At 40.0% G+C, this 18526-nt stretch overlaps 1 protein-coding gene and 1 long non-coding RNA gene across 5 annotated transcripts in view; one reads left to right on the top strand and one right to left on the bottom strand.

Moving 5' to 3' along the window:
- The window catches only part of LOC133232625 (uncharacterized), a 36548-nt gene that overhangs the window by 3033 nt on the left and 14989 nt on the right, over window positions 1-18526 (bottom strand). The window contains exon 2 of the long non-coding RNA XR_009731414.1: window positions 5913-5949. This is a non-coding gene — a long non-coding RNA (uncharacterized LOC133232625). The remainder of the gene's footprint in view (window positions 1-5912; window positions 5950-18526) is intronic.
- SLC9C1 (solute carrier family 9 member C1) overlaps window positions 8030-18526 on the top strand; it is a 128507-nt gene continuing 118010 nt past the window's right edge. For 2 of the 4 annotated variants that reach the window (XM_061391904.1, XM_061391989.1), the window contains exons 1-4: window positions 8034-8221; window positions 12996-13196; window positions 15318-15418; window positions 18381-18509. In XM_061391904.1, the coding sequence (XP_061247888.1) occupies window positions 13052-13196; window positions 15318-15418; window positions 18381-18509 (375 nt within the window). In that variant the 5' untranslated portion in view covers window positions 8034-8221; window positions 12996-13051. Of the gene's footprint in view, window positions 8222-12995; window positions 13197-15317; window positions 15419-18380; window positions 18510-18526 lie in introns of all 4 variants that reach the window. The other 2 variants (XM_061391820.1, XM_061392083.1) reach the window with 2 other exon arrangements.

The following is an 18526-nucleotide window of genomic DNA, read 5'->3' as shown; positions in this document are numbered from 1 at the left end:
TAACCAAGAATACTCTACCTGGTAAGTATTTCATTGAGATTCAATGGAGAGATCAAAATTTTATAAACAAGCAAAAACTAAAAGAAGTCAACACCACTAAACCAACTTTACAACAAATGTTAAATGTTAAAAACAAAAAAGAAAAGGCTACAACTCAAAATATAAAATTTTACAAGCCAATCACAAAAGTAAAAATCTCATTGGTGAAAGCAAATATGCAGTAAAGGTAGTAAATAAACAATGTATAAAGTATAAGGAAGGTTAAAAGACAAAGGGGGTAAAATTATCTATATCCACAATGAGTAGTTTAAGAATTGTTGTTGTTTTAGTTGCTAAGTCATGTCTGCCTCTTTTACGACCTCATGAACTGTAGCCCACCAGGCTCCTTTGTCCTTGGGACTTCCCAGGCAAGAATACTGGAGTGAGTTGCCATTTCCTTCTCAAAGGGAATCTTCCTGACCCAGGGATCAAACCTGTTTCTCTTGCATTGGCAGATGGAGTCTTTACCACAGAGTTACCTGGGAGGCTATATTAAGGGATACACAAAACAAAATGGTGTAAAATATGATGTAAAATCTGCACACATTGTGAGGGAAAATGCAGAGTTGTAAAAATGCATTTAAATAGATAAGTAACTTAAGATAACCATACATATATCAGTTCAGTTCAGTTTGAAAGGTTGTTGTTGAATCACGCGAATACACCGGGATTCTTGGCCCCCGGAGGAGAAGAATTCAATCCGGGGCCAGAGACAAGGCTTGATCACTCAGAGCTTTTGTGTAATAAAGTTTTATTAAAGTATAAAGGAGATAGAGAAAGCTTCTGACATAGGCATCAGAAGAGGGTAGAAAGAGTACCCCCTTGCTAGTGTTAACCATGAAGTTATATACTCCAAAGAATGTCTGGAGGTTGTAAACACCTCCCATAATTTACATTTTAAGATAACAGAATTAGCCAGAAGGTTTGATCCAGAGACTGTCCTTAGGCAGGATACATTATTGTTATATAATCCTAAGGAATGTGGAGAAAGAAAAAAAGTTTGTCCTTTCTTCCTCCTTGAGAATTCCAGACCCCTCTCTCCTTGGGGACCCCTAGACTCCCTATCAACCTGCCTAGGAAATGACTCTCTCAAGTTCAGTTACTCAGTCATGTCCGACTCTTTGTGACTTCATGGACTGCAACATGCCAGGTCTCCCTGTCCACCACCAACTCCCGGAGCCTACTCAAATTCATGTCCATCGCGTCAGTGATGCCATCCAACCGTCTCATCCTCTGTTGTCCCCTTCTCCTCCCACCTTCAATCTTTCCCAGCATCAGGGTCTTTCCAATGACCCGGTTCTTCACATCAGGTGGCCAAAGTATTGGAGTTTCAGCTTCAGCCCCAGTCCTTCCAATGAATATTCAGGACTGATTTCCTTTAGGATTGACTGGTTAGATCTCCTTGCAGTCCAAGGGACTCTCAAGAGTCTTCTCCAACACCACAATTCAAAAGCATCAATTCTTCGGAGCTCAGCTTTCTTTATAGGCAAACTCTCACATCCATACATGACTACTGGAAAAACCATAGCTTTGACTAGATGGACCTTTGTTAGCAAAGTAATGCTCTGCTTTTTAATATGCTGTCTAGGTTGGTCATAACTTTTCTTCCAAAGAGCAAGTGTCTTTTAATTTCATGGCTGCAGTTACCATCTGCAGTGATTTTGGAGCCTGAAAAAAATAAAGTCTCTCATTGTTTCTACTGTTTTCTCACCTATTTGCCATGAAGTGCTGGGACCAGATGCCACGATCTTAGTTTTCTGAATGTTTAGTTTTAAGCCAACTTCTTCACTCTCCTTTTTCACTTTCATCAAGAGGCTCTTTAGTTCTTCTTCACTTTCTGCCATAAGGGTGGTGTCATCTGTACAACTGAGGTTATGGACATTTCTCCTGGCAATCTTGGTTCTAGCTTGAGCTTCATCCAGCCTGGAATTCTGCATGATGTACTGTGCATATGTTAAATAAGCAGGATGACAATATACAGCCTTGACATACTCCTTTCCCAATTTGGAACCAGTCTGTTGTTCCATGTCCAGTTCTAACTGTTGCTTCTTGATCTGCAAACAGATTTCTCAGGAGGCAGGTCAGGCGGTCTGGTATTTTCATTTCTTGTGAATTTTCCGCTGTTTATTGTAAGCCACACAGTCAAAGGCTTTGGTATAGTCAATAAAGCAAAAGTAGATGTTTTTCTAGAACTCTTGCTTTTTTGATGATCCTTCAGATGTTGGCAATTTGACCTCTGGTTCCTCTGCCTTTTCTAAATCCAGCTTGAACATCTGGAAGTTCACAGTTCATGTACTGTTGAAGCCTGGCTTGGAGAATTTTGAGAATTACTTTGCTAGCATGTGAGATGAGTGCAACTGTGCGGTAGTTTGAGCATTCTTTGGCTTTACCTTTCTTGGGATTGGAATGAAAACTGACCTTTTCCAGTCTTGTGGCCACTGCTGAGTTTTCCAAATTTGCTGGCATATTGAGTGCAGCACTTTCACAGCATCATCTTTCAGGATTTGGAATAGTTCAACTGGAATTCCATTACCTCCACTAGCTTTGTTCATAGTGATGCTTTCTAAGGTCCACTTGACTTCACATTCCAGGATGTCTGGCTCTAGGTCAGTGATCACATCATTGTGATTATCTGGGTCGTGAAGATCTATTTTGTACAGTTCTTCTGTGTATTCTTGCCATCTCTTCTTAATATCTTCTGCTTCTGTTAGGGCCATACCATTTCTGTCCTTTATCGAGCCCATCTTTGCATGAAATGTTCCCTTGGTAGCTCTGATTTTCTTGAAGAGATCCCTAGTCTTTCCCATTCTGTTGTTTTCCTCTATTTCTTTGCATTGATCGCTGAAGAAGGCTTTCTTATGTCTTCTTGCTATTCTTTGAAACTCTGCATTCAGATACTTATATCTTTCCTTTTCTCCTTTGCTTTTTGCTTCTCTTCTTTTCACAGCTATTTGTAAGGCCTCCCCAGACAGCCATTTTGCTTTTTTGCATGTCGTTTCCATGGAGATAGTCTTGATCCCTGTCTCCTATACAATGTCACCAACCTCAGTCCATAGTTCATCAGGTACTCTTTCTATCAGATCTAGGCCCTTAAATCTAATTCTCATTTCCACTGTATAATCATAAGGGATTTGATTTAGGTCATACCTGAATGGTCTAGTGGTTTTCCCTACTTTCTTCAATTTAAGTCTGAATTTGGCAATAAGGAGTTCATGGTCTGAGCCACAGTCAGCTCCTGGTCTTGTTTTTGCTGACTGTATAGAGCTTCTCCATCTTTGACTGCAAAGAATATAATCAATCTGATTTTGGTGTTGACCATCTGGTGATGTCCATGTATAGAGTCTTCTCTTGTATTGTTGGAAGAGGGTGTTTGTTATGACCAGTGCATTTTCTTGGCAAAACTCTATTAGTCTTTGCCCTGCTTCATTGCGTATTCCAAGGCCAAATTTGCCTGTTACTCCAGGTGTTTCTTGACTTCCTACTTTTGCATTCCAGTCCCCTATAATGAAAAGGACATCTTTTTTGGGTGTTAGTTCTAAAAGGTCTTGTAGTTCTTCATAGAACCATTCAACTTCAGCTTCTTCAGCGTTACTGGTTGGGGCATAGACTTGGATTACTGTGATATTTAATGGTTTGCCTTGGAAACGAACAGAGATCATTCTGTCGTTTTTGAGATTGCATCCAAGTACTGCATTTTGGACTCTTTTGTTGCCCATGATAGCCGCTCCATTTTTTCTGAGGGATTCCTGCCCGCAGTAGTAGATATAATGGTCATCTGAGTTAAATTCACCCATTCCAGTCCATTTCAGTTCACTGATTCCTAGAATGTTGACATTCACTCTTGCCATCTCTTGTTTGGCCACTTCCAATTTGCCTTGATTCATGGACCTGACATTCCAGGTTCCTCTGCAATATTGCTCTTTACAGCATCAGACCTTGCTTCTATCACCAGTCATATCCACAGCTGGGTATTGTTTTTGCTTTGGCTCCATCCCTTCATTCTTTCTGCAATTAGTTCTCCACTGATCTCCAGTAGCATATTGGGCACCTACTGACCTGGGGAGTTTCTCTTTCAGTATCCTATCATTTTGCCTTTTCATACTATTCATGGGGTTCTCAAGGCAAGAATACTGAAGTGGTTTGCCATTCCCTTCTCCAGTGGACCACATTCTGTCAAATCTCTCCACCATGACCCACCCGTCTTGGGTTGCCCCAGGGGCATGGCTTAGTTTCATTGAGTTAGACAAGGCTGTGGTCCTAGTGTGATTAGATTGACCTCCTCCATAGTTTGGCCTCAGATCAAGCAACAGGGAGGGAACACAGCCTGGCCCATCAACAGAAAATTGGATTAAAGATTTACTGAACATGGCCCCACCCATCAGAACAAGACCCAGTTTCCCCCTCAGTTTCCCCCTCTCTCCCATCAGGTAGCTTTCATAACCCTCTTATCCTTATCCATCAGAGGGCAGACAAAATGAAAAACCATAATCACAGAAAACAAACCAAACTGATTACATGGACCACAACCTTGTCTAGCTCAATGAAACTATGAGCCATGCTGTGTAGGGTCACCCAAGATGCACCCAAGGGTCATGGAGGAGAGTTCTGACAAAACGTGGTCCACTGGAGAAGAGAATGGCAAATCACTTCAGTATTCTTGCCTTGAGAACCCCATGAACAGTATGAAAAGGCAAAAAGGTATGACACTGAATGATGAACTCCCCAGGTCAGTAAGTGCCCAATATATGACTGGAGAAGAGTGGAGAAATAACTCCAGAAAGAATGAAGAGACAGAGCCAAAGCAAGCCAACAACCAGTTGTGGATGTGACCAGTGATGGAAGTAAAGTCTGATGCTGTAAAGAGCAATATTGCATAGGAACCTGGAATGTTAGGTTCATGAACCAAGGCAAAATCAAGGAAGTGGTCAAACAGGAGATGGTAAGGGTGAATGTCAATATTTTAGGAATCAGTGAACTAAAATGGACTGGAATGGGTGAATTTAACTCAGATGGCCATTATATCTACTATTTTGGGCAAGAATCCCTTAGAAGAAATGGAGTAGCCATCATAGTCAACAAAAGAGTCCAAAATGCATACTTGGATCAATCTCAAAAACAACAGAATGATCTCTGTTCTTTTCCAAGACAAACCATTAAATATCACAGTAATCCAAGTCTATGCCCCAACCAGTAGTGCTGAAGAAGCTGAAATTGAATGGTTCTCTGAAGACCTACAAGACCTTCTAGAACTAACACCCAAAAATGATGTCCTTTGCATTATAGGGGACTGGAATGCAAAAGTAGGAAGTCAAGAGCTACCTGGAGTAACACCCTACTTAGATAAATGGATAGATCAACCAGGAAGAAAGTAATAAGGAAGCACTTGCTTTAAATGACACATTAGCCAGATTGACTTAGTAGAATTATAGAAAATATTCCATCCAAAAGGAACAGAATATACATTATTTTCAAGTGCACTTGGAATATGCTCCAGGATAGATCACATTCTAGGATACAAAGTTTGTCTCAATAAATGTAAGAAAATTAAAATCATATCAAAAATCTTTTCTGACCACAATGCTTTGAGACCAGAAATCAATTGCAAGGAAAAAATACAAAAGCCCACCAATACATGGAGGCTAAACAATATGCTACTAAGCAACCATAGATTACTGAAAAAAATCAAAGGAATCAAAAAGTACCTTAAGATAAAAATAAACACACAAGGATCCCAAATCTATGGGACATAGCAAAAACATTTCTATAATGGAATTTTAGAAGATCATTCACAGTAGATACTGTAGAAACAAACCATAATTATCTTCCATTGAATTCCACACAAATAAAAAAAGAAAAAAGAATGATACAGGTACTTGTTCCTTGTAGTTTTAGGGGTGGAATTCAGTTGGCCTGGAAAAAGCGATAAAATACAGAGAACAGAAAATAAAATAAAAATATATTTCTCACAAGTAAATAGATATATTGATTGCTTCATTTATTAGTTTAATTCTAGCTGTAATAGAAGGTCTTCCCTGGTGGTTCAGCAGTAAAGAATCTGCTTGCAATTCAGGAGATGCAAGTTTGATACCAGGGTAGGGATGATCCCCTGGAGAAGTAAATGGCAACCCATGCTAGTATTCTTGCCTGGGAAATCCCATGGACAGAGGAGCCTGGCAGGCTACAGTCCATGAGGTGGCAAAAGAGTCAGACACAACTTAGCAACTAAACAACAACAAAACAATCCTGCATGTGTTACTTATATTTCCACTTAAATGATTTACTCAGAAACAATCTTGTCTTTTATTTCATTAAAACATTATGTGAACTTTATCACTTTAAAAAGCTTTACTTAGTTTCTTTTGATTAACCATCCCCAAAATGGATTTACATGGTTAACTTTAGGAAGATTATTTTCTTCAACAAAGACTACTGTTTTGTGGCCACTACAAGTACACATATGAAGGTTCTGAATGCTTTTCTGCCCACCAGAAGGATCATTTGATCAGCACTTCTTTAGCTTTTACTTCTGTCTTTGATGAGTTCACGTTTCACTCCCTATTCTTTGACCTTTCTTCTCTGCACATCCCTTTTGTAGCCATCCAAAGAGCCTCACAGACTTTGAGTGAGTAGAATTATAAAGAAGTATCACACATGCCAAATAAGTATTTAATTTCAAAATCATTCCAGTATTCCTCCCCAAATATTTTACTATGAGAGTGGGAATATGAAAATTTGCTCTATGGTATTGTAACTAAGCAATTTCAATGAAAATATCCTTTTCATAGTATGTTTAGAAAAAAGAAATGGGTCTATTATTATTCCTAAAAATTTCCCTAGATAAGGAACTGTGGGGAGTTAAATTCTATCTTGCCTGTCTTGATTGCATTCTCCTACATGGCTAGAATGGGATTTCCCTGGTGGCTCAGTTGGTAAAGAATCTGCCTGCAATCCAGGAGTCCCGAGCTCAATCTCCGTGTCAGGAAGCTCCCCTGGAGAAGGGAATGGCTGCTCTGCTCACTCCAGTATTCTTGCCTGAAGAATTCCATGCACAAAGGAGCCTAGCCGGCTACAGTTCATGGGCTCACAAAGAGTCAGACAGGGCTAAGTGACTAACACTTTCACTTTATGTTCATACGGCTAGCAGCTAAGTCGCTTCAGTAGTGTCCTACTCTGCGCGACCCCATAGACGGCAACCCACCAGGCTCCTCTGTCCCTAGGATTCTCCAGGCAAGAATACTGGAGTGGGTTGCCATTTCCTTCTGCAATGCATGCACGCATGCTAAGTCGCTTCAGTCGTGTCTGTGTGCGATCCCATAGACCGCAGCCCACCAAGCTCCATCCACAGGATTCTCTAAGCAAGAATACTGGAGTGGGTTGCCATTTCCTTCTCCATCATACAGCTAGACTAGCCACTCTCTCTCTTTCTCGTTTCCTAATTCAGCAACCTGTATCTTCATATTTCAAATTTTCTACAACTCTATCTTATCTAGGAATCTCACTTCCACTAGAATTCTGGGAAAACAGTGTTCATTGGCTCTTTGCCACTAATCTACTGTTCCTAAGCTTTAAATTAATATAGCAACACAATTTCTAGAGTTTCCTTTTCACCCTTGCTTAGGTACTTACTTATTTTTAAAATACAACAGGCTTAATACTTCAAGGATTGCCACAGATGTTCAGAGGTAATGATGCTGTGTATCTTCTATGGAGAAGGCATCGGCACCCACTCCAGTACTCTTGCCTGGAAAATCCCATGCACAGAGGAGCCTGGTAGGCTGCAATCCATGGGGTCGCTAGGAGTCGGACATAACTGAGCGACTTCACTTTCACTTTTCACTTTCATGCATTGGAGAAGGAAATGGCAACCCACTCCAGTGTTCTTGCCTAGAGAATCCCAGGGACGGGGAAGCCTGGTGGGCTGCCGTCTATGGGGTTGCACAGAGTCGGACACGACTGAAGCGACTTAGCAGCAGCTGCAGCACTTTCTAAGACTGTACTGTGTCAGCCAATCAAGTCATGGGTTGTGAACCTAAAGCCAATGGGTGCAGGCCAGGGGCGGGGCTTAGAGCAAGTAACTGTCAATGAGGTTGCAGTTGGTTGTGGCTGTTTCTGGATGAACAGATTAGCTACCTTCCACCTATCACTTACATACTACATAATACTCCTCCTGAAGCTCTGGATGGTGAGTCTCCTTTAGCTTCCCATTCAGGAAATTGCCCTTCCCCGCTGGTACTTTGTTCCTCAAAGAGGAAACAAATGCTTTCACAGTATTCCAGCTACAGATCCAGCAACCATTCGTCTTGTAGTTTCCACTTTTTCTATGGCAGCCAATCACAGACTTTCCCGAAGATCAACCAGCCTCTCCGTGTGACTTTCTGTTCCTTAGCCCCTGCCCCTCCTCCATTACACTTCCCGTATCAACTTTCCAAACTGCTCACCTACCTAGTATTTATTCCCTTTGCCTTACAAGGCACTAAGAGGAAACCACACTGTCGCCGTGGCTAATCTTAGGTGTATGGAGCAGAGCCGAGAGCAAGGAAGGGCTCATTCTAGTGAAGAAATCCTAGGAAGGCAACAGACCGCCTACTTTCACAGCTCTGTTGTGTGATCAGAGAGTCCAACTCCAGTTTTTTATCTGTCATAAATCCTGAGCACTTTGCAGCTTCTTAAGATTACTGGGCTTCCACAGCACTTTTTTCAGGATACTTTTGTCACTTAATTCCTGCAAAAAGTAGTGATTAAAAGGAAGAAATATTTACCATTTTCAGGGACAGAGTGAATCAGTATGATTTCCACACCATGAGAAAGAGAATTTCTCAAGGCTGACTGATGTTGGGGACAAATCCATGGGCCATTTGAGAGGACAGTTATTAACCTCACACAGAAAGAGATTTGAGGCATTATTTAATTTTCCTGATAAGTTAATGTAGGAAACCCATGTGGCAATTTTAAGACAAATCAGTATTTTTTTCCTTAATGCATGTGACATGGACTCATAAACTTATTCAAAGTTGTTTAAAGTCAATTTAAGCTGAATAATAATAATTGTAATTACATTGAAAGTCTGTTTAATCTAAACTGCTACTTCTTTATCCATATTTTTAAAAGTGTCTTGAATAATATTAGCATTTACATGCTAACTTAACATGAGATCATTTTGTGGGAGTAAAGTTTTGTTAGGTGAATTTGGAGTGGAAATTGAAGAAACTAATTTGAGTTTTCACAGCCAAACAGTGAAATTCTGCTGATTTTGATCTTATATTTCCCTAAAGTTCAAGTATAATTAAGATTTGGAGTAATTTTATTCTTTTATAAAAGGGTTTTATTAGAATTGAATATACAAACACTTATTAAGGTTTTCAAATAAGCTATTTTAGAAATGAGAAACCTGCTTATGGGATCATGTATCCCTGCTTTTAGTTTGGAAAACAATCGACTCCTTAACTGTATTAAATTCTGCAAGCATATAGGAGTATACAACTATGATGCAGAAAATATTTTCCTTTTTTGTTCAAGCCCTTTTGCTTTGTAACAGTGAGAAAATTAATAGGTGACATTGACAATATTTTACTAACCAGTTTGATTCTGAGAGCAAATACACCAGTCTTTCAGTGTTCTTCCCTAATGGCACAGATTTCTCCTAGAGCAGTGCTTCTAAATAGGCTGACTATTAGAATCACTGGGAAGCTTTTAAGGTTCCCAATACTCAGTCTGCACTTTATACCAATTAAATTAACCTCTGGGGATCCACCCAGGTAAATACCTATATTTTTAAAACAATCTGATTCTAATATGTAGCCAAGGTTAAAAATGTCTGTCTTAGAAGGATAACTGAGCTTACTCTGCTGTATCACTATACTATTATCAAGATCCCCTGGTCTACTTCCAGTTCTTAACATGTTACAATGAGGTTAAGGAATTTAGAAATTCTTCTAGGGAAAACGAAACCAACAAGTAAAAAAAAAAAAAAGCAGCCCCAGACACTGGGAAACTGGTCTGACACTTAGGGCTAGATATCACTCAGTGTTACCACAAGCTGGTGTGATGTTCACAGCTAGTCCATGTTGTTCTCTCATTTGACATAAATAATCTCACAGAACATCAAAATCAAATGAGGTCACTATGAGATGATAATAAAATTGGACAGAACAAGTCACCATGCAACCCATCCAATACCAAACACCTCTCATTCTTGTCTAAAATGAGTGGCTGCTGCTTCTGTACTCAATACAGCTTTATCCCCATTCCTGTTTGCTTTCCCTATAGATAAGAGTTATTGAGTACCCAACCACAGAATTGTCCTTGCTTTCTGACAGCACCCAAGTTAGAATAAAGTCTCACTTCCTTAGACCCTCCTTCTCCAATATTACCAAGATCCATAATTAGTTCTTTCTAATTTTTTGGGCTCCAAAATCACTGCCGATGGTGACTGCAGCCATGAAATTAAAAGACGCTTACTCCTTGGAAGGAAAGTTATGACCAACCTAGATAGCATATTCAAAAGCAGAGACATTACTTTGCCAACAAAGATCCGTCTAGTCAAGGCTATGTTTTTCCCAGTGGTCATGTTTGGATGTGAGAGTTGGACTGTGAAGAAAGCTGAGTGCCGAAGAATTGATGCCTTTGAACTGTGCTGTTGGAGAAGACTCTTGAGAGTCCCTTGGACTGAAAGGAGATCCAACCAGTCCATTCTGAAGGAGATCAGCCCTGGGATTTCTTTGGAAAGAATGGTGCTAAAGCTGAAACTCCAGTACTTTGGCCACCTGATGCAAAGAGTTGACTCATTGGAAAAGACTCTGATGTTGGGAGGGATTGAGGGCAAGAGGAGAAGGGGACAACACAGGATGAGATGGCTGGATGGCATCACTGACTCGGTGGACATGAGTCTGAGTGAATTCCAGGAGTTGGTGATGGACAGGGAGGCCTGGCATGCTGTGATTCATGGGGTCGCAAAGAGTTGGACACGACTGAGGAACTGAACTGAACTGAATATCCTTTAATTGATGCTTTTGAACTGTGGTGTTGGAGAAGACTCTTGAGAGTCCCTTGGACTGCAAGGAGATCCAACCAGTCCATTCCAAAGGAGATCAGCCCTGGGTGTTCTTTGGAAGGAATGATGCTAAAGCTGAAAGTCCAGTACTTTGGCCACCTCATGCGAAGAGTTGACTCATTGGAAAAGACTCTGATGCTGGGAGGGATTGGGGGCAGGAGGAGACGGGATGAGATGGCTGGATGGCATCACCAACTTGATGGATGTGAGTTTGAGTGAACTCCGGGAGATGGTGATGGACAGGGAGGCCTGACGTGCTGTGATTCATGGGGTCGCAAAGAGTCAGACACAACTGAGCAACTGAACTGAACTGAACTGAACTGACTATCCTTTTACTGAAACCCCCTACCACAGTTCCCCAGGGTGGATATGTCTCCCTCACTGAGACACATAATACACCAAACTTGTCAACTACAGATGTGTTTCTGGGGTCTTCACCAGAAGGACACTGATACCCTTTCTCAAAATACCTGACTCAAGAATATTGGAAAAAAATGTTGGCTTAGAGACAGAAGATTGAGCAAGGTTGCCTTTGAATTGGGTGAAGCACAGTGGTTACTAACCTTAGCTACACATTAAAATCACTTGGGGAGCGAGGCTGCCATGCAGACTGATTTAAATAGGAATCGTGGGGATAAGACTCATCACCAGTGTTATCGTATCTCCCCAAGTGATTTCAAAGAAAGTTATAAATACAAGGAGAGAAATTACACAGACTGGGAAAGTATAGAAATTAGAAAACCGAAGCCAACAGCAGGTTGCCCAGAGTCTTTTCTGCTGTAAGCCTCAGCCCAGCAGATCTTTGCATGTGGACACTCAGACCAGAGAGCTGCCGCTTTCACATTGGTGTTAATATGGCACAGTGTTTGCAAGGCTCTTTGATGCTGGTGATATAATACCATGTGGAAAGAAGCAGAAAGTATGATTAGATAAAGATGAACCCAACTGTGTAAATAAAATACAGAAGAGCCACTAGATGACATGATAGTGCAAAAATTTTTGCTGTTTTTGAAATGTTTGTTTATATATTTATTTCAAAAATGTTCACAATAAGCATATATTTAATTAGTTTTCTTTCAAAAGGTTGTTTAGATAGTCAGAAAAGAGCATATAAGAAAACGTATAAGTATATGAAATATGAAACTGAAAAAGTCATTGCTGGATCATGAGAGGAAGTTTAGTAATAACTAATTGATTGCTTAGCAAGGCAGCAAGGTGAGATGCTAAGAGATGCTAGAAAATGTTAAACCAATATTAGGAGAGATAAAATTGAAAGAATTCCCTCCATGAGGTTTAAGACCCTGATGTAAAACGTTCCTTACCATGGGGAGCAAGTGAGATTGGCAGACTGCAGCTCTCACCTATTTCTTCAGACCAAGACACATCATGGCCCTTGTTCTTCTTCCAAGAAGTAACGATGGAAAATGTAACAATTCTCCTGTTTTAAATCATTTTGGTTTCAATATTTTTCTTAGGTCCTTAGTTGCTATAAAAATATTTAAAAATTAGAGAAAACCTAGCTCATGAATGTCTTAAAGCAGATAAAATATTATTATTGAATATCATCATGGTCTATTGATTTCTCTCTGGATATAACAAGAAAAGGGATCAGAATATTCTGCCCCCTCCACCACTTTCCACTTTGGAATAGCTGCCTGAACGTGCTTTCAGAAGCTCAGATAAGTGAGGGCAAACCCCTCAGTTGTCCATCCTGAGAAAAAAGTAACTAAACTTTTTCTTTATTATTTAAATAGAAAACATCGTAGAAGAGGAAAGCATCCCTAATTTTGGCAAACTCTAAGAAATTACTGGAAATAAGGACAAATATAGGCTTTTTTCTTTATTTTTTTAAGAAAAGCTTTAGGAGGCCACCAAGAAGAAAAATCTAACTTTCTTTTTGTTCTAGGCAAGTTTTGCAGAGTCCTGAGAGTTGGATTCAGACAGCCTGTGAGAAACCACAGGATGGATGGACAAATTTCTAATCTCACTTTTCATAGGAAAGAGTTTACTGATGAATGGCTGGAAGTTTTTAGGCATTCATTCTTGGAAACTTCTCAGGAACTCCCTAAAATCATTCTAATATTGTCTTTGATCTGTATGATTGGAGGTAGGTGCAATTCTGTTTATTTCAGTGTATTCTGTGGGTGTATTTTGTATATGTCACCGTATAGAATTAAGGAAGGAGAAGGCAATGGCACCCCACTCCAGTACTCTTGCCTGGAAAATCCCATGCACAGAGGAGCCTGGTGGGCCGCAGTCTATGGAGTCGCTATGAGTCGGACAAGACTCAGCGACTTCACTTCACTTTTCACTTTCATTGGAGAAGGAATGGCAACCCGCTCCAGTGTTCTTGCCTGGAGAATCCCAGGGATGGGGGAGCCTCATGGGTTGCCGTCTATAGGGTCGCACAGAGTCGGACACAACTGAAGTGATGCAGCAGCAGCAGCAGCAGAATTAAGGAAGGTAACAATAGTAGGAAATTAGTGTTTTTTTTTCTAAATTCATACCTCTATCCCAAGATTTCCAATCAAATGAATCCAATAATAATCTGCCCCTGAAGGGAGACCATGTAAATCTGATTCATATTCTTCACCTCTATTGGGCTCAGAGTATTCATACCTTCTTACTTGCTAAGTTATGGTTAGATTTAAGTGATGTGGTGAATTGAATCAGATTAACAGGAAATCAAAGGTTAGGGATTTTATTGTTAACCTGTATTATCATAAACTATAGTTTCATCCATATTTTTAAGTTAGCTGTCCCACATCTTTCTTTACTTGGAAAAAGAATTTTCAAAGTGATAGGTCTTCTGAATGATTCAGTTACTTTTTAACCCCTTGGCAATGGCACCCCACTCCAGTATTCTTGCCTGGAAAATCCCATGGATGGAGGAGCCTGGTAGGCTGCAGTCCATGGGATCTCAAAGAGTCGGACATGACCGAGCAACTTCACTTTCACTTTTCCTTTTCATGCGTTGGAGAAGGAAATGGCAACCCACTCCAGTGTTCTTGCCTGGAGAATCCCAGGGATGGCGAAGCCTGATGGGCTGCTGTCTGTGGGGTCGCACAGAGTCGGACACGACTGAAGCGACTTAGCAGCAGCAGCAGCAGCAGGAGCAGCAGCAGGTGTTCTCTTGGGATTCCTGTGTGACACTAGTGATAAAGAACCCGTCTGCCAGTGCAGGAGACATGAGACTTGGGTTTGATCCCTGGGTGGAGAAGATCCCCTGGAGGAGGGCATGACAACCCACTCCAGTGTTCTTGCTTGGAGAATCCCATGGACAGAGGAGCCTGGAGGGACACAGTCCATAGGGTGCCACAGAGTCCGGTCCTATTGAAGCAGCTTAGCACAGCACAGCACAGATGTTTTCTTAGGTTTTATCCAAATAGTAACATATGCTGAGAAGAACAGAACACTGTAGAAATCAAAAGAAAGCACAATTTTTGCATCCTTTGTCCTGATTAAGAATTGTATTACAAAGAATTAGGAAACATTAAACTGAAGGAAATGCTGTGATATTGTTTATTTATTGCACTTTGAGGGAATGAACAAAGTTAAGCATTCATTATAGGTTTTCTAATAGGTAGTGAAGTGAAAGTGTTAGTTACTCAGTCATGTCCAACTCTTTGTGACCCCATGGATTGTAGCCTGCCAGGCTCCTCCATCCATGGGACTTTCCAGGAAAGAATCCTTGAGTGGGTTGCCATTTCCTTCTCCAGGGGATATTCCCGACCCAGGGATCAAACCCAGGTCTCCTGTGTGTAGGCAGACTCTTTACTGTCTGAGCCACCAGGGAAGGTAGCTAGATTTTCTCATTGTTATACTAATTCCTCATTGTTATATTGAGAATCAGCCAGGATATTTCATTTTAGTTATTTATTAATCCCTTATTGCTGGATTGCTTAAAAAATGAAAGCTGATTTATAGCATGTACATATATTACTATAAATATTTTAGTAGTAACCCAAGAACCAATGATTACTAGCAATGTTTACTAAAGACTCTAAGGAAATAATACACATCATAAAACGAGTAAAGCATGAGTTTAGTAGATTACCAATTATACTGATTCTATGTGTTTAAGTGTGAGGGAGGGCTTCAGTTACTGTTTCGTCACTTACTTGCTATATTTCTATATTTCATTGTCTTCATATTAAGAAGTCATAACAAATTAAAGTTCTGTTAAGTGTGATACCTCATTGCCTTTCAATAGACATATTTTTTGCAGCACTTTTGAACCAACACTTGAAAGACTTTCCAATTCCTCTCCCTGTGATATTATTTTTACTTGGATGCAGTTTTGAAATGCTAAGTTTTACATCTGACAAGGTGTGTATAGTAAATATGTGTATTTTATTTTTGAGTATATCTAAGATTCATACAAAGATGGCTTAAGAAAATTTATAAGCATATCTTTTTACTGCTGTACCAGTTCATATATGCTTGTGATGTGAATAACATTAGATCAGCTGTGTAGAAAAAGGACCCAGGTATGAAAGAGCTGAAATCCAGCTTAACATCGTCAGAACAGAGCCTAGGTCTCAAACTTGGTAGGCAATTCAGAATGAATACACACATAGCTACTGAGAGTGTGAGTAGCTGAGTATTTAATCATAATTCAAAACCTTAGACAAGAAATTGGCTAACAAGATAGAAACCCAGAAAGACTTTGAACTACTGATACAAGACTCTATTACCAAGAGAATTCTGACATTGAACCAATCTATTGCCTCAGGAATGTTTCATAGGTTTTCCATTAGAATGGAGGTTCTCTGTATGCTTGGCTTGGAATATATCAAGAAACATACATTGAACCTCTTACATGGAGTTAGAAGTGAGAGAAAAAGCAAACTATATAGCCAAGGTATCTACAGTAATACTAAATAGTTGGGAACAGCTGTAGTCAGGTAGAGAAGAGAGAATATACTTACTACAAGGAATGTTGAATGCATTACTGGCACATTAAATAGTCCTCTAGCCCAGGGATTGGCAGCAAAGTTTTTTTCTGTAAAAAGTCATATAGTGCATATTCTGGACTAAGCAGGCTGTATGATCTCTATCACAGCTACTCAATTCTGCCATTGTAATTTAAAAGCAGCCACAGACAGTCCATAAGTAAATTGGCATAGCTGTATTCCAATAACACTTCATTTACCAAAAACAGGCATTGAGGCAGATTCGTTCCCAGGGACCATAGTTTGCCAATACCTGCCTTAGTTAATGGAGAAGGCAATGGCACGCCACCCCAGTACTCTTGCCTGGAAAATCCCATGGATGGAGGAGCCTGGTGGGCTGCTGTCCATGGGGTCGGCGCTAAGAGTCGGACACGACTCAGCGACTTCACTTCCACTTTTCACTTTCATGCATTGGAGAAGGAAATGGCAACCCACTCCAGTGTTCTTGCCTGGAGAATCCCAGGGACAGGGGAGCCTGGTGGGCTACCGTCTATGGGGTCGCGTAGAGTCGGACACGACTGAAGCGACTTAGCAGCAGCGGCAGCAACCTTAGTTAATCCATATGTAAATAGGAATGTGTGTAAAAATGATTGACTTTCTCAAACAAATTATATCAGTGATGTTAAAAATGATAATGGAAACCATGTATCCAGGCAAAAATCAGAAGCAGGTTACTACATTTGTTATGAACAGGTTTCATAATCATATGATATTTTACATAAATGTTACTTTAAATACTTCTATAAACTTTCCTATTTGTCAACAACTCTTAAAGGAAAGGCCCCTATGTCTAGAACTGTGAAGGGTCTAAGATTTTACTCAGGTTTCGATCTAATAAATTAACTTGCCACAGTTTCCCAATCCTGTCAAAACACACGGGACTCCTGGGCTAGAGACAAAGTACTCTGTTACTCATGGCAATAGCAGAATCCAGAGCCTAGGATTTTCTTGTTCCATTCTATGAACCCCATAAAGAGAAGTAAAGAGGGCAAGGTGAAATCTGCATACGCAATGGGTTACATTATAAGAGAGGAAATCTGAGTTTAGAGAACTTGAGTTATTTTATGATGGGCAGTGAGCTCATCTTCCCCCTTGCTCCAGAGAGAGATATTATCCTTATTACACTGGACAGTGATAGTAAACCTGCCCTTTGTTCTGGAGGGAGACATTTACTGTATCTTCCAAAGCTGTTAGTACATACAAATATTCTTGAAAGAAAATATTCCTGGAAAAAAAGCGATCAGTGCCTCCACCCATAAGGTACAGAGAAACACAAGAGACCAGAGAAGAATTATGTTCCAAATACAAGAGTATCACCTAACCAGTAGGTACTCAGTGTTTCCTTCATGAGTGAATGTTGAATGGATGTGTTAATGAACCAAACTTATCTCTGCTCACCGTCAAGCAGGAAAGCCAATTTACTGACAGTGGATTGTGGTGAAGGAAAGCATCTATTATAAGGTGCCATACAAGGAGTACCAGACATCTAGTGCTCAAAAAGTCTTCGCTGATGGGTTTCAGCAAAGCATTTTAAACGCAAGGCAAATGAGGGGAGTCCCAGGGTATGTGATCAACTTATGCACAATTCTCTGATTGGTTGATGGTGAAGTAAAGTAAAATCATTGCAAATATTTCCTGGTTCCAACCAGACTCCTGAGGGGACATGTTTATTTCTTTCATTTGGTGGGGATTTAGCATCTGTAAAATAACTCAGCAGATATTCGTCAGACACTATTATTTAGATACTTCAGAGAGGAGCTAAAGCAGAGGCTATGAGGGAGGGGTCTATCTGGGGAAGGCCCCATAGAATCCTGCTTAGTTACAGACACCCATAATAAGGTTTAAAAATTGCAACTAAATATTTTATGATAAAGGCCACTAATTAATTATTTCATGAACTGCATTAACTTCCTAGTCTCTTATTCCTACTGTTCTTCCGTGCACATTTACATAAGCCATGGCTAATTATGTAGTTTCTGGAATTTGATGTAATTGTTTACTCCTTTGTGGATTTTGTGCATGATGATCCATCTACCCAAAATCTCTTCTCTTGTATGCCTGAAAATCTCCTACATATCCTTTAGTACCTATGTCAATGTACTTCCTATGTTTGTTCCTTAAAAAGAAAGACTAGACATAAAGATGTCCATTAACTTTTTGCTGTAGCTGGTAATGACCTGATGGAAAACTATAAAAATCCAACAGAGTTAAGACTTAAGCACTTATTATGTTGTGATGTGTCTTTTTATTTTTTGCTAGAGATAGGAATGCCTGACATGTATTCTATGCTAACAGACTAATGGGTAAATGAGAAAATAACAGTCTTATATTATTAGGTCCAAGAATATGCAGATGCCATACAATGGATGGATTCACACTTATTTTTTAATCTATTTACACCGGTAATCATCTTTAGTGTTGCATTTGATATGGATGTTTACCTGCTCCACAAGTTATTTTGGCAGGTAAGAAGTTATTTTGG

Source organism: Bos javanicus, chromosome 1 (genome assembly GCF_032452875.1).
Source record: "Bos javanicus breed banteng chromosome 1, ARS-OSU_banteng_1.0, whole genome shotgun sequence".
Lineage (NCBI taxonomy): Eukaryota > Metazoa > Chordata > Mammalia > Artiodactyla > Bovidae > Bos > Bos javanicus.
This window is presented reverse-complemented; position numbering and strand designations above follow the sequence as displayed.